This window comes from Mobula hypostoma, chromosome 23 (assembly GCF_963921235.1).
Source record: "Mobula hypostoma chromosome 23, sMobHyp1.1, whole genome shotgun sequence".
Lineage (NCBI taxonomy): Eukaryota > Metazoa > Chordata > Chondrichthyes > Myliobatiformes > Myliobatidae > Mobula > Mobula hypostoma.
Genome location: NC_086119.1, coordinates 47,362,217 through 47,377,342, shown reverse-complemented (window position 1 = coordinate 47,377,342; position 15,126 = coordinate 47,362,217). Strand labels below are relative to the sequence as shown.

The 15,126-nt window shown below is 40.6% G+C and overlaps 1 protein-coding gene across 1 annotated transcript in view; it reads right to left on the bottom strand.

The window, feature by feature from the left end:
• mmp28 (matrix metallopeptidase 28) overlaps positions 1 to 15,126 on the bottom strand; it is a 105,674-nt gene that overhangs the window by 16,072 nt on the left and 74,476 nt on the right. The window contains exons 4-5 of the mRNA XM_063031449.1: positions 8,555 to 8,776; positions 4,439 to 4,684 (exon numbers count right to left, since the gene is read on the bottom strand). Of these exons, the coding sequence (XP_062887519.1) occupies positions 4,439 to 4,684; positions 8,555 to 8,776 (468 nt within the window). The remainder of the gene's footprint in view (positions 1 to 4,438; positions 4,685 to 8,554; positions 8,777 to 15,126) is intronic.

Here is a 15,126-nt window from a genome sequence, read left to right as displayed (position 1 = left end):
CCAGTTCCTGGTCAGCTGAAATAATTGTAGATTAAAATTGTAGAGGTTAGTGCTCACTAGTGCAACTGTTTTCATTTCTTATGAAAACAGGACTTAACCCCATCAATGTACAGAGCTGCCTTCAGTACTGCTTTCAAGGACTGGCTTGAGGGTCGGGCTGAGATGAGGCAGGGAGGGCTGAGGAGAAGACATTCTAGCTTTTGCCAATATGCAGACTGTGCATTGTTTTCCGATGTACTTTTACTACCAGCACTAGCTAAACCCTGCAATAATGGAGATTAGGTTGGGTTTCAAAAACTCAGCAGTCTAGTGTTATAATCTACATCTCTTGTATTCTAGGTATGCTTTGCTAACTTTATTGTCTAGTAGATCACCATGTCATACCCAACATGCTCTGTGATTTGTTCCTCTGGCAGGAATTTCTTATACCTCTCACACACTGTTCAATTCCTCAGACATATGAAGGAACCAGAAAAAGTCTGCTTCCACAAACCACAGCAGGAGCCAGATTTACCTGAAGAAATCCTGGGAAGAATGTTCTTTGCCTTTCCAAACTTTTGTGGAGCTCCCACAGAGAGGATGTCATTCCTTGGGTTGTCTAGAACTAGGGGGCAGAGTTTCGGGTTTCTGGGTCTCCTATCTAAGACGGCATTGTAGAATGATTTCTCTCAGAGTACTGTGACTGTTTCACAGTGTTGTGGAGCAGTCGTTGAATATATTTAATGCAGATAGATGTCTGAACTGTGGGGGAAGCAAGGCTTATGAAAATCAGGCAAGGAAGTGGATTGACAAGAGTGAAAGAGCAGCTCAATGGGCCATGTGCCTCACACCTGGTCCTATTTCTAGGCTGGAATACTTTTCTAGCAGCACCAACCACGTATCAAAGTTTGAAAAACAGACAGAGAGAATACACTTAGAAGAACCAGATATTAGGTGTCCAACAGAGAAGTCACTTTATACAAGATGTCTTCCAACACTGCAACATTGAAGGTAGTACATTAGGGTTGGAAAGTGCTTTAGAATTCCTTTACTTCTGTGAAAAGTAAATTCAAAATATTGTTTTCAATTAAATTGCAAGGGTGGAACAAACGTATAAGCAAGACCTACTGAAAGACAGTGTAGAACCTACATAGTGAGGTTATTCATCCACAAAGTAAGCCATGAATAAAACTAATCCCTCTGAACAAAGGAGTTAGCTGCAAAGAGATCAGTTGCAAATCCTGGGGTCAGTAGAACCAACTTAATGCTGAACTTGAAGTGTGTGGTATTGGTAATTAGTAACCAGCTTATTATTGTCAAACCTACCAAAATACAGATCAAAGTTTTTAAATTTGCATACTATTCAAACAATTCATTTAAATACAAGTACACTGAAGTTGCACAAAAGGAAACAAAAGCAGAGTGTTATAGTTACAGAGAAAGTGCAAATCAATAAAGTTTTATAATGAAAGATACAAATAAAGTGCTAGGGCAATGACAAGGTAGACTGAGAGATCAAGAGCTCACGCTCTGTTCTCGTTGCTACCACCAGGAAGGAAGTACAGAAGCCTGAAGGAACACACTCAATGAATCAGGAACAGCTTCTTCCCCTATGCCATCCAATTTCTGAATGCACACTACCTCACTATTTTTTAATTATAGTTTTGCATAAAATATTTAACTATTATATACACACACACTTAATGTAATTCATATATTTCTATTATTATGTATTGCACTGTACTGCTGCTACAAAGTTAACAAATTTCACATCATATGCCAGTGATATCGAACCTGATTCTGATTCATCGTTATTGTGTAAGAAGTACATTCAAGAATCTTATAACAGTGGGACAGAAGCTGTCCTTGAGCATGGTGGTGCGTGTTCTCAAGATTTTGTATCTTGTGCCCGACGGAAGGGAGGAAAAGAGAGAACTCTGTAGTTCCTTACAGTCACTGTATCACTGTATGATGGTCCAAATGGTTGCCCTCACCTATAAGGATCCTATAGTCATTGAAGACAAGTTACATGGGAATTCTGTTTAAACCAGTTGGAATATGTACAGCAATGCAAATTGGCTAATTCCCTATCCATGTTCATTTGAAATCAGGACAACTTGGGTCAGACTGGCCCAGGTATTATTTACAAATTTATCATTTGTAAGAGTCCTGAGGAAGGGGCTTGGCCCAAAACATCAACAGGTTATTCACTTCCGTAGGCAAATCTGACCTACTGAGAGTCTCTCCAGCATTTTGTATGTTATTCTGGATTGTCAGCATTGGCAGAATCTCTTGTGATAATCGATTATAAGGTTTGGGTTACCTAAGCTCTTAACTCCTACTATATCTCCATCTCTGTGAAGAGCAGTAACTTTGTAGTGAACAATAATTACAATTCAAATGGACAAGATATCCCTATGTGAGGTAGAAATGTCGCACTTCCAACACTCCAAGTCCAATTGGTAACTCTGCTTCAGGAGTAATAAAAGTTATCAAGGGTTTACCAGTACTAGGTCCTGTGCATTATTTATACTCCTGTGGGTCTCAGAATCCAGTGGGACAGGCCCATCAACAAGTCCATTGCTGATCTGCTCAACCTTGTCTCCAATTGCTGACCTCTAGCAATGACCAGTGACAAATTAACACTGGATGCAGGTCCACTTCTGCTCTGCAAAATGTAATCTTTGTGAATCTTCAAAGATTACATTATTAATGCAACTTATTCACCTTTCTCTCTCCCTTTTCATTTAACAGGTTTTATTCAAAATCATTTCTCATTTTCATCCCTTGGATTTGAACACAATGTGTTCATATCTCATTCCTGGGCTTGGTTTTACCACTTTCTCTCCTTCTGGTCTCCAATTACATGAGCTTCACCGTACCCCATGTGACATGGGCATTCTGGGAATATCATCTGTCTCTCAGCCCTGCTCACCCAAATTCAATCCTGGCCTCCACTACTAACAATGTGCAGTCTGCATTCTGTCCCTATGACCACATGGGTTTACTCAGATGTTCTACCTTCCTCCTGTACATCAATGTGCTATTAATTGGCTACTGTCAATTAGCCTGTGTCTAGGTAGCCAGTGGGAGGATTGTAGGTATGTGGGAGAAAATAGGTTATGTGTTAGTAGGCTTTTTGTCATTACACCATCTTTCTTTTCTCTTCACTCTCTTATGTAATTTAAGTACTGTATGTTGTCTCTACCTATGTACATGCCTAATACACCTGCTGCAAGTTATTCTGCACCCCTCTGTACTTGCGCACATGACAAATCAGCAAGTTGTTTTGTTGGGTCTCCCCTCTCACTGTGAAAGGGCAACAGCTCTCTGTCCCTTTATTAGGAGGGGAGAGAGCAAGTGTTATGTCGAATTGTCAGGTGAATGATTAGTTTTTGTTGTACTGCAGATTATGGTCTTTCTTGGGGGCTTTGCTATTGCATGTTTGGTGGGTGGAGTGCTGATTTTTTTGCAGGAGAAGGTAGGGGATGTGGAGTTGCTTTGCTGCTGCTTATGCATGAGAGGGGGGAGTGAGGGGGGGCTTTGGGGTTCTAACATTTTTACTGTCACTCATTCTTTGGGACACTCTTCTGTTTGTCAATAACAAGAATTTCCGGATGTCTATTGTATGCATTTCTCTGATATTAAATGGAAATACTGAACTCAACTTGACTTAACATGGGGGTGGGGTGGGGTGGGGAATGAGATTAATGGGAATGCTCCAAGAGCTGGCATAGATTTGATGTGGTTTCATTCTATACCAGAAAGAAATTTAAACTTTTCTCTTTCCCATTTTCTTGGCATTGTTCCTCTCAATATTTCCTCCAAAGTCATTATGCTACCAACCTGCCAGGCTTGATCTTCTTCCTTTCCCTGTGTTAGTGCAGGGACACTGCTCAGTCTCCTGTGACAATGTCACCCGTCAGTTTGTTGCTCACTGTAAATCATGTCTTTCTGACTTACCTTCACTCTCCTTGACATTTTGTGATCACACTGGACCCTTCCACTATGGATCTTTCACCTCTATCCTTAGATGAAAATTAACCTCTTTGCCCCTCGCCTTTAGTAGAGTTTTGCCTTCTTCTTTTACATAAGTCATCAGGATTGGGATAAGCTACTTCCAGTGCAGTTCTTTGGACTTTGATGAGGTCACTACGGCAACCACAGGATCTGGCACATGTGGGGAAGGAAGACGTTGGCGATACGAATGAATGCTTGATTAGTGAGGTGGTGTGCTCCTTGTGCTGTTTATGCTGGGCCTCTGTGTGCACCAAATTAAATCCTCAATCCCATCCTGAATATTCTTCCTCCACTTTGAGTGGTTAGGAGTCAGAGAGCCCTAAATGTTGGTACAGATTCTCCACTTTTTTCAATGTTTTTTAAAAAAGCATCCTTGAATCTTAATTATGTAATAAATTGTTTTAACTACAGTGGAAAATAATCTGAATCTAAAGCTTACCATATAGTTTCTGAATGGCCATCTTGTCATCCCAATTTAGGATAAAGTCTCGGCCTAACTTTTTATAAAATGGAGACATCAAGGCATTTTTGACAGGAGAATGTTCCAAGCCCAGTGTATGTCCAATTTCGTGTGCAGTGACAATGAACAGGTTCCTGCCTTTGCCCTGGTTCAGGGACCATCTCTCATCATTGTCAAAGTGGGCTTCTCCTCTTCGGGGGAAGAAAGCGTGGGCCAAGGCTCCACCTGTAACAGGGAAAACAAGCTCAGGACATTTGTGGGATTTCCAGAATCCAAATATAGCCATAAGTAAATGGGGTGAAAAAGTGAGCTCTGTAATACATTGCTTAATGGATTAGTAAATTGTGTGGACCAACACCACAATTGCCTAAATCCCAGGTAGATTACCAAGGCTTTTATCATTAGCACAATGCAATCAGCAGATCCACAGCCAAACGCCACACAACACCACTCACATCACCAAGCTTCAAAGCTAACATTATTTTCCTGATCCTGATTTCTGCCCAAAGTTTCAACTATCAAATCATTTTTTTTTAATGCTGGACATTACCCAGGATTAGTAGTTTCTTCAGAGGTGAATCAATAGTGATTTGGAAAAACAAAATGAAACCTTATATAATCACAAATATGAATCATGGTATTAAGAGTTCAGCAGCCACTGCCACTGTTAGTCTGATATTAATTTGACTTTGAAGGAAGAATGGAACATAAAACCTTGCAGTTTATGGTTCTAAAGTTTTACTTTCTTGCACAGAGATCAGGCTGAAAGATTGTACACAAGGAGATGATAACTGACAGTGACAACTACCCTCCAAGAGGACCACAACCTTGTCGTGGTTTGGAGGCTTGCGTGCCTCAGTGACCTGGAGAGCTATGTTGGCTGGAGTCAGGGCTTGATGCTTTGCCTTCTGGTAGGATCACCTACACCAAATGGGTCAAGGGGTAGAGGACAGGCTAAGTGTAGTCCATTGATCCTCCAGGTTCAGAGGGTTCAGCTCAGGGCTAACAACCCTGACTGGTAAAACAAAGTTGTTGTGGAAACAGCAACGAAGAATCCTTCTACACCTGAGTGTGATGGTATTCCTGAGTCTCCACCCAGGACTTGCATGACTGTTAGTAGTGAAAACAAAAAGGAACCCACTGGTATGATGAAGGAAGCCCTGAACGTTGCCAGAGGTGGAGGACCTTCATTGCTGCCCTAAACGCCAGTGGTGTAACAGGCAGTAAGTAAGTGACAACATTGTGTTCCTCTCATTGGCCAAAGCAACTTACACAAACAAAACATGCAAGTTTTGTGTATGTGCCTGATTAGAGAGTGTCCAGTTAGAGATTCATCTGTTTAAAGATGTGTCTATTTAACATCCTCTGTAGCTGTGACAGATGACTTGCACACTCTCAAAACAAATCCCCAGCAGAATCTTGACATGAATCATTAACCATCCCTTTGCTTCCACAGATGCTGCCTGACCCACTGAGTTCCTCCAACAGTTTGATTTAGCACAAAAATAGTGAGTATGGTTTGGTGACACTTTATTCCGGTTTTAATGCCTCCCCATCCTTTCCCAGACTTTCAGATGCATAAAGAAGAACCAATATAGGTCAAAATGGCCAGAAGTTGGGAAAGAGCACTTTGGAATACAAGTTGATGTCACTTACAGTGAAGATATATAAATCTGTGTGCAGTAAAATATTTGGACATTAGAAGTGAAACAAGAAATGAGCCAAGATTGTGATAGAGAGAGATGATGGAAAGGGGCCACCAGATGACAATCATTGCCTTAGATTCGGCCTTTGGTCTGTAATAAATCCTGGAGCAAGAACGCAGCAAGGATCAGGAGCAAGCTGCTTCAACTGGAAACCAGCTGTGACACAGCTCTGAGCGTGACTAGCCCCAGACCTTAAATTCTCAACTCACTGGAATTCAAGTCCACAAAATCAGATTTCTGTAAATTGAACAATAGCCAGGTTACTTTGCGAAACCAATAAGCTGGGCCCTTAGGAAGTCCCAACAGCAATTAATGTTTCGTTGAAGCAGTTTTCCTGAGATTAGAAGTGCGACATGGGTGGCTGGGCTTGACAGATGCATGCAAGAACAAAGCTTAGAGCAATTATAGGCGGCCAGCAGACTTAACAAGGACATGGGACTTAGCACCCCGGTTACTCCAGGCACCAGGAGGAGTCGTAAGCCCCTGGGAAACTAGCCAAGATGAACCCGAAGGCAAGTGTTGGCAAATACCGGCGAACAGGGTTATTGGCACATATGGTGAAACACAATGACCCTTCTCCGAGAACATTCATAGTTACGGTTGGAACTAAACACCCAGGATATCTCTTAAAATGAAGGTTAAGATCTCAGATACCACGCCACCAAAGGGTATGTTGTGTGCTGATTTTTCTCGTGGTTTCCCAGTCACAGTCAGAAAAGCAACTTGGTCTGAGGCATCAGTTTGGAGAGCCGAGCAAAGCCCCTACTTCCACACCAGGCCACAGACAAAGGAGCCAACTAGGAATCTGGCTGCTACTTTGAGACCATGATGGAACCCGACCTCAAAGTCCATCCACCGTGAGAGAACTCAGTTTTGCTCACCCAGCTGTGGGAAAGATGCCATTTAGCTGGAAAGAGTGCAGTGGAGATTTAGGAGGATGTTGCTGGTACTTGAGGGATTGAGTTATGGAGAGATGTTGAGCAGGTTAGGATGTTTTCTATTGGAGGGTAGGAGAATGAAGGCTGATCTTATAGAAGTGTATAAAATGGGGGGCATAGATAGGGTGAGTACACTTCCCCAGGGTTGTGGAAACAAGACTAGAGTGCATAGGTTGAAGTGACAGGAGAAAGATTTAATAGGAAGCTGAGGGGCAACTTGTTCACCTAGAAAGCGGTCAGTACATGGACTGAGCTGCCAGAGGAAGTGGTTGTGGTACTATATTGTGGGCGTCACAGTACTGTGACACTATTACAGCTCCGGCATTCAGGAGTTCAATTCCAACACCGTCTGTAAGGAGCTTGTACTTTCTGGCCATGAGTGAGTGCGTTTACTCCGGGTGCTCTGGTTTCCTCTCACAGACCAACGATGTACAAGTTGGTAGGTTAATTGGTCATTTGTAAATTGTCCTGTGATTAGGATAGTGTTAAATAGGTGGGTTGTGGGGTGGTGTGGCTCGTTGGGCCAGAGGACTTGTTCCACGCTGCAACTCTAAATGAATAAATATTACAATATTTAAAAGGCACTTGGATAGTCACATGGATAGGAAATGTTTCGAGAGATATGGGCCAACATGGGCAAATACGACTAGCTTAGTTGGAGATCTTGGTCAGCATGGACCAATTTGATAGAAGGGCCTGTTTTGAAGCCTTATGACTCTATATTTTGTCGCTACTTCATTAGGGCCCAGATTTTGACTCTTTATTGAGATGAAGCATTGATGATGGGACTATTTCCTTGAAGAACGAGCTTACAAGTCCAGCAAATTAAAAAAACAACAACCCTGGACCTCTCTGGATTGTTGGTGAGTTAATTTTATTGCTGCACCATCAAAGAATTAGGACGTTAACCCAGTCTGATGTTCACGCGGCACAGCGGAAATAGCCCCAATAGCATCTCTGTGCCTTCAGCTCTGTGTCCTTTCTCAATTCATCCATTTGATTCTTACAGGTTGACAAGAGGGAAGTTTCCAATAGGGCCTCTCTTACTGGCCTCTATGTTAGAAACCTGATAAATTTTTCCCATGTGTCCCAACAAATGGTGCAGGATGGGTTGGGGCAAGCAGAAGGTTCATTAAAATTCATTCCATTACATCTGCCTCAGTCACTAACCCTTCAAATGAAACTGCACCTAACTGTGTGCAAAGTTCATTCCTGTCATCACTCTCATTTTCTACCTCACGATCCTTAACTAATAGAAACAATCTTCTAACAGACTTTGTATCATCCTAGTGGATCTCCTTTGCACAGTCGGGTGTAATCACATCCTTCTTGTAGTGTGGAACCAGAACTGTACACAGTATTCCTACTGTGGCATAACCAATCTATAACTTTGAATCTAGACACAGACTGCATGTTAAATATGAATCTTACGATGAGACAGCAGTCAGCACCTGGTCCATCAAAAGCGTTGCCAATGCCATCATTGTGCTCGCCTTGGTAGAACGCGAGGCGAATGTCCGCGGGGCCATCCAGCACCTCCTCAAAGGTCAGCGGTGACACGTTGCTCCACAGTTCAAAGGCCGTTTTCACTGCCATCCTCACTCGGTGTTGCTCCAGGTACCGGGGCCAGTTGATGATTCTGTACGTCAGGTTGTGCTTGTACCATTTCTCTCCTGAAGGGAAGGAAGCAGAGCCAGGGACATTTTTAGAGCTTACTCACATCACGCCATTCAACCACGCTGTTCCTTTCCAAACACTTACCGTGCATCAGGATTAGAGACAGACACTGATGCTAGCTCTACATGAGCTCAGGTTGTGCGACTGTGCTTTAAGGCCACAAAGTGCCTCTGTAACCTCGGAAATAAACTGCCAACATATGATCTGCAAGCTCCCACAAACAACAGTGTCAGCAGGACAGGACCCCTTCCAACCATTCCAGCTCACTGAAGGATTAGATCAAGATGTAGGTGGAAGGTCTCCCCAGCTTTTCATTAGAAAAGTGCCATGGAATCTTGTACATTCACCTCTGAGGATGACCTGGCTGTAATTTAGCAACTCATTCCAAACCAGGCATATTCATGCAACGTCCCTTTAGTAATGCATGTCATCTTGACCTTAGATTGTGCATGCTCTGTGCAATTTGCATCTTAGAGCAGGCACCAATGATAGATGTCCATTACCCCTCAGGAAACATACACCAACTTCCATTTATATATCAGCCAGAGCAAAGCAAGACTTGCAACAAATTGCACTGGCACACAGTCAGACAGTCCATTGCCACTGTGGCACAGAGAGACATAAAGACCGAATTAGTACTTTACATAGTTAAGTGCTATTTAAGGCATTTGTTAACAGGGCAAAGAGTACTGAGTTTCTGAGCTGGAATTCTACAGAAGGCTGAAAGTCGGTGAGAGAATGCAGGGAATTCACAGAAAGACTGCAGTACAACAATGTATCTCTGCTCATCCCATCCAGCTGCTTTACCTGAGACTAACCCGATTGCACTCTGTAAGTTACCAAGGTTCCAATGAACATTTGCCAAATATTAACAGTCCTGAATGAAGCTGACAGGGCCTCACAGTGGGGATTTCAAACAGGATCCACCACAATGTTTGTCTTTATAATCAACTGGTGATTTCAATTTTGATAGTCATTTAGATGGATCAGGTATCAGAATCAGAATATCACCGGCAAATGTTGTGAAATTTGTTGTCTTAGTTATCCCTCAAGTCCCTGTTAAATTTCTACCTTGCACATTAAACCCCTAGTTTTAGACTCGCATGAGAAAACACTACACTAAGCCCCTCGTGATGCTATACGCCTCAAAAAGGTCACCCTCCAGCCCCAATACTCCAGGGTATAAAGTCCTAGCCTATGCAGCCTCTTCTTATAACTGAAGCCCTCCAGTCACATTAAATCCCCATAAATCTTTTTGCACGCTCTCTAGTTTTGTGACATCCAACCACCATCCCCCCCCACCTCCCCGCCGCCTTTCAACAAGAGACTGTTTCCTTCTACGTTTATGGTTTCAAGAACACCAGATATACTCAAAATATTATTTTTATTGATGTGAAAAAACCTGACAATGAAGGTCTGTTTTATTCCACCAGAATATACATCACAGAAAATACTATCCTCCATCAAAGACTATTTCCAACAGTGACCATTAGCAAGAAGAGTTTCTCATTGAAACTTAGGTCCATAAAAATCATCACAAAGACCCAAATTTCTCTCTTCCATCCAGTAACATAAAAGAGAGGCAGGCTAGCCTGTGGAAGGAAGTATTGGTTGACTGGGCGCTGGAATGTTCAGCAATCTCTCTGAGATAATCAGAGGTTCCCTTCTGATATGAGAACCGACAGCCACAGTTGCATTTCTTGGCAAATACAAAAGAACAGTATTCCGTTATTTGCAGTGTTTTAAAGCGTATCCCTCTAGCCAACATTAGCATTAACAAATCATTAAATGTAGACAGAGCTGTGGAGCAGTTCCCATTTGGAACAATCACTGTTCTCTGGAAGATAAGGTCGTCTGAACACTTTTATTGCAGTCCAAGTAAACAATTCGAAGCATCAGCACAGGAAGTAGTTGCAGGCATTTCTCCAGATTCCCGTCAGAATTGGAGAGAGTTTGGAATTTGTGTGTGGGTCTTTGCTTGAGCAAAGGTTGTCTTTGCTGAGGACAAGAAATCCAAGAAATCATTACCACTCACACCATTAATGCCGACCATTAGCTCAATGTGCTTGACAAAAAATAAAAGCCTCTTAACTTCTTCCATGGGGAAACATCTTCCCATTTTCCCAATGAACTGGTATAAAAATCCCATTATTAACAAGATCCCAGTGCCCTGCAGTGATGAAACATTAATGCCAGTTTATGGATAGGGATCTGCAGTGGCTGAAGGAATTTCTCAGGGTTTTATTGTGAAGATTTCACAGATTTATGTGAAGATCTGAATGAGCAACAGGCAGAAGCCGCTCAGCTCTTCTGTAATTCAAAAAAGATCTCAGCTAATCTGACCGTAACCTCAACCCTGCTTTGCTATCTTTATTGCCTTTCTCATGTCTTGTGGAAGTTTCAATAAAAAAAGAACACTCTCTTTGTAATGAATATGTCTAAGATGAAGAAGAATTGGAGGGAGTGGAACAGGAATGGTTATTAGCAATGTTAATTATTGTTACATGTACCGAGAAATGGTGAAAAGTTTTGTTTTGTATACCATCCAATCAGATCATTACAAACATGTACACTAAGGAAATACAAAGAGGAAAATAATAACAGAAAACAAAATAGAATGTTACTGTTACAAAGAAAGTACAGTACAATTAGGCATTTAAGGTGCTAGTGCTATGATGAGGTAGACTGAAAGATCATAAGTTCCCCTTTATCATATTAGAGGTCCGTTCAAGAGTTATAAGTTATACTTGAACTTTATGGCACATGCTCTCAAGCTTCTGTATCTTTTGCCTGAAGCAAGAAGAGAGAATGACTGGGTGGGAGGGGTCTTTAATTACATTACAGTAGTTGCTTTGCCAGGCAGAGAGCAATGGTGGTTTGGGAGCTTTGGGACAGAGCAGACATAAGGGCAGTGGTATAGAAGCTGACGTCATTAAAACAGATGTGACAGAGATAAAGAAACCGGGTGGAAGAAATTAAATTCTTTCAGGAAGCAGTTTCGAAGGAAGTATGTTGTATCAGCTATGGGAATCCATGAATTTACTTGCACACTTAGGGGAATATTTGGAGGAAATGTAAAGAGAACAGAAAAGTTAACCTCAACCAGAGTGCATCAAAGTATAATAGTAAAACTTCAATTAGAGTCTAGTATAAAAAATGGTAGAAAGACAAAAAGGTATTTGTGACAAGATATATGAATTTAAACCATGGGTACATTTAAGTAAATGTACTATTAAGTAAATGGGTACAATCCAACCATATTGACAGAGAGCTGGTTGCAAAGTAACCAAAGTTGTGAATTCAACATTCCATGATGCAAAATATTTAGAAAAGAGGGGCAAGATAGTAAAAGAGCAGGATAGCCTAGACCTGGTGATAAAGGATTGTATAAAATTAGCTGAAAGGATTTGAGCTCAGAAAAATCAGTAAGAAGAATCAATTTGAATGGAGCTAAGATATAAAGAACAAAAGAGGGAGTTGTGTATGTATCCTCAGATAGGATGTAAAGTACTGTGTTGAGGATGAAATCACAGAATGTGCACATGCTTTTCTAGATCAGAAACAAATAAGAGATTGTTTTAGGTTTACCATTATATGATACAAAAGGGTTAATAATCCTGCAGTTAATGGGCATTGTGGAAAGAGTGATCATAATATGACAGAATTAAACATTAAGATTGAATATGATTTCATTCAATCTGAATCCGGGATCTTAACTCTTAACAAAACAAGTCACAAAGATAAGAGACATAAATTAGCTATGGTAGGTTGCTATACTCCATTCAAAGTAAACAAGCAATAGCTAACATTCTGAAAATTGATGCATATTTTATGAAAAATAAGTCCTTTTGAGGCTCAAAAGCCGAACAGGAAAAGTGGTTCAATAGCAGGCAACAAGATTAGACTACATTAGATCACAGGAAAAGGCTTTTACTTTGTAATATCAAAAGAACTACAGGCTTAAGGTTAAAAGTTCTGAATTCAGCAAAGAAAATGTTGATAAGGACAAGCAAAGTAGAATTATAGAGTAATCTAACAGGAAACATAAAGGCAGATCCTCTGAATATGTAAACAGGAACAGATGAGCAAAAGTTAATGTGAATGAAATTGAGACAAGAGAAACTATATTGAGTAACAAGGAAATGGCAGATAAATTAAACAAATAGTTTGAGTCTGTCTTAACAGAAGAAAACATTAACGGGCCATCTTTAAATAGCAGAGAACTATAGGCATAGAAAATAATGAGTTGAGAAAATAGAATTAGTTTAGAAAAATGTATTGGAAGAATTTATGTGGCTGATGATCAACATTCTATGGTTGTGAAAGAGCTGCAGATGGTAATATTGGGTGTACTGACTGCCAATTTCCAATAGTCCATAAACAGTAGAATGAGTCTTATACATCAAAAGGTAGCGAATGTAATTTCACTTTTGGGATAGGAGGGAGAGAGAGAAAACAAAGCACTATAGTGAGCCTGACCTCAACAGGAGGGACAATACTGGAATTTGGCAGGTAGGAAGTAGGGACTAGGAAAAAATGATGGGACAGAGTCAACACGTTTAACAAATCTGTTGTAGGTTGTAACTGACAGAATAGAGAAAGGAAGATTAGGGAATATAGATTTGAATTTTAAGAAGCCCTATGATAAGGTGCCATATAAAGGCAGGGACTAGAATTTGGTTAATGGATGAGAGGTTTCAATTCTTGACAGGTTGTTCACAGTCTATATCAACGATTTAGACGAGGGGACCAAGCATAAAACAATCAAGTTGTCTACTGATACCAAGCTGGGTGTCAGTGTGCATTGCCAGGAGAGGGGAGGGAAGCTTCAAAGGAATTATACCAGAACTGGAGAATGGGTGAAGGCACAAGAAGGAAAATTGTTATGTCATCCACATGGTAATGGAGGAACTTTAAATCTTGAGATATGGAAATGTTGTGCTGCTCAGAAGGGCCCGGGTGTCCTTATACATAAGTCACTGAAAGTCAATGTACAGCAAACTATTCAGAAAACAAATAGTATACAGGCTCTTATTGCAATAGCAAAATAAAGACATATAATTAACATTATACAGGGTATAGGTAAGATCTCAGATGGAATATCTCAGCTTGGTCTTCCACCCAATGACACTGGAGTGCAATAAAGTTCACCAAATGGATTCCTGGGATGACAGATCTCTTAATCTGAGATGAGATGAACACACGTAAACTCAGGAGATCAGAAAACAAGAGTGTGTGGTTAGTGCATGAAGGCGGTACAGATGTAAAAGATGAGGCATGATTTTAATCATAGACGGAGGAGTCTTCTATTTTTGTTTTAAATGTCCTACATTCTGAGTTCAATGTTGTTGCTTCCTCAATGCTGAATATATTTTGTACTAACTTCTTCACTTTTCAAATGAAAACAATTAGAAATGCATTTATGAATAAACTAAGGGAATAGAAAATTATTAACACATTGATCCTGGGAGCCAAACCTTTCAGTTAAGTTTCCAGTGACCTTGGAAGCTACTATAATGAAGAGAGAGCAGTGTCCAGCTCACGTGGGCTGAGGCTATGTATGGTGGCTAGGTTCAAGGATGCTTCATCCTCTTCCTTGGAAAAAGACAGTGGGATCTTCTAAGTCAGAAAACAAAAAGTTTCACTGTGTCAGTGATAATACACCTGATTCAGATTCTGGGTACATGGGCAAGTTTGAAGTCTTGTCTAGTATATTATGCCTCTAGCAATAGAGCACTCCCTTGAGAATGTTCTGAAGAATCAAGTTAGATCGTGATTTTAAAACCAACAATACCATTTTAACCTTCAACTGTTGAATCAACATTGAATTTCAAGAGGTAATTCATAGTTCAAGCTTTTTTAAAGATACTTGCTTCAATGAGATGATTACATTTACATTATACAAACAACCCTATGCCAGATGCATCTGTACCATTCCTGTTCAAATGCTCGTAAGCTCTATTTCAATATTTTCTTGATCTTTTCAGTTTGAAGATATCTTCTTACAACAGGAAATTACTTCTGAGTTTAAATTTAAAACCCCTTTAATTTGAAATTTATTGCTATTAATAACTCATATCTGATTCAATCAAAAGAAAATTTTACAACACCTTACAGGGCCAGATGTTTATCGCAGCGGTAGAAATTGACAAACCTAACTCACTTCAAAACTGGTTCCAAAGATGTAGAGTTGCTGATTTAAATAACAAAGGTCATTAAAGGTTTGATCGGGGAGCAAAGGAAGCATAGAACATGTGTGGATAGCTACAATGAATTGAGCACCTCTGAGATGAACAGAATATGCCTGGATTCTATTGATTTTGTGTTTTATGTTCTGTGTTTTTCA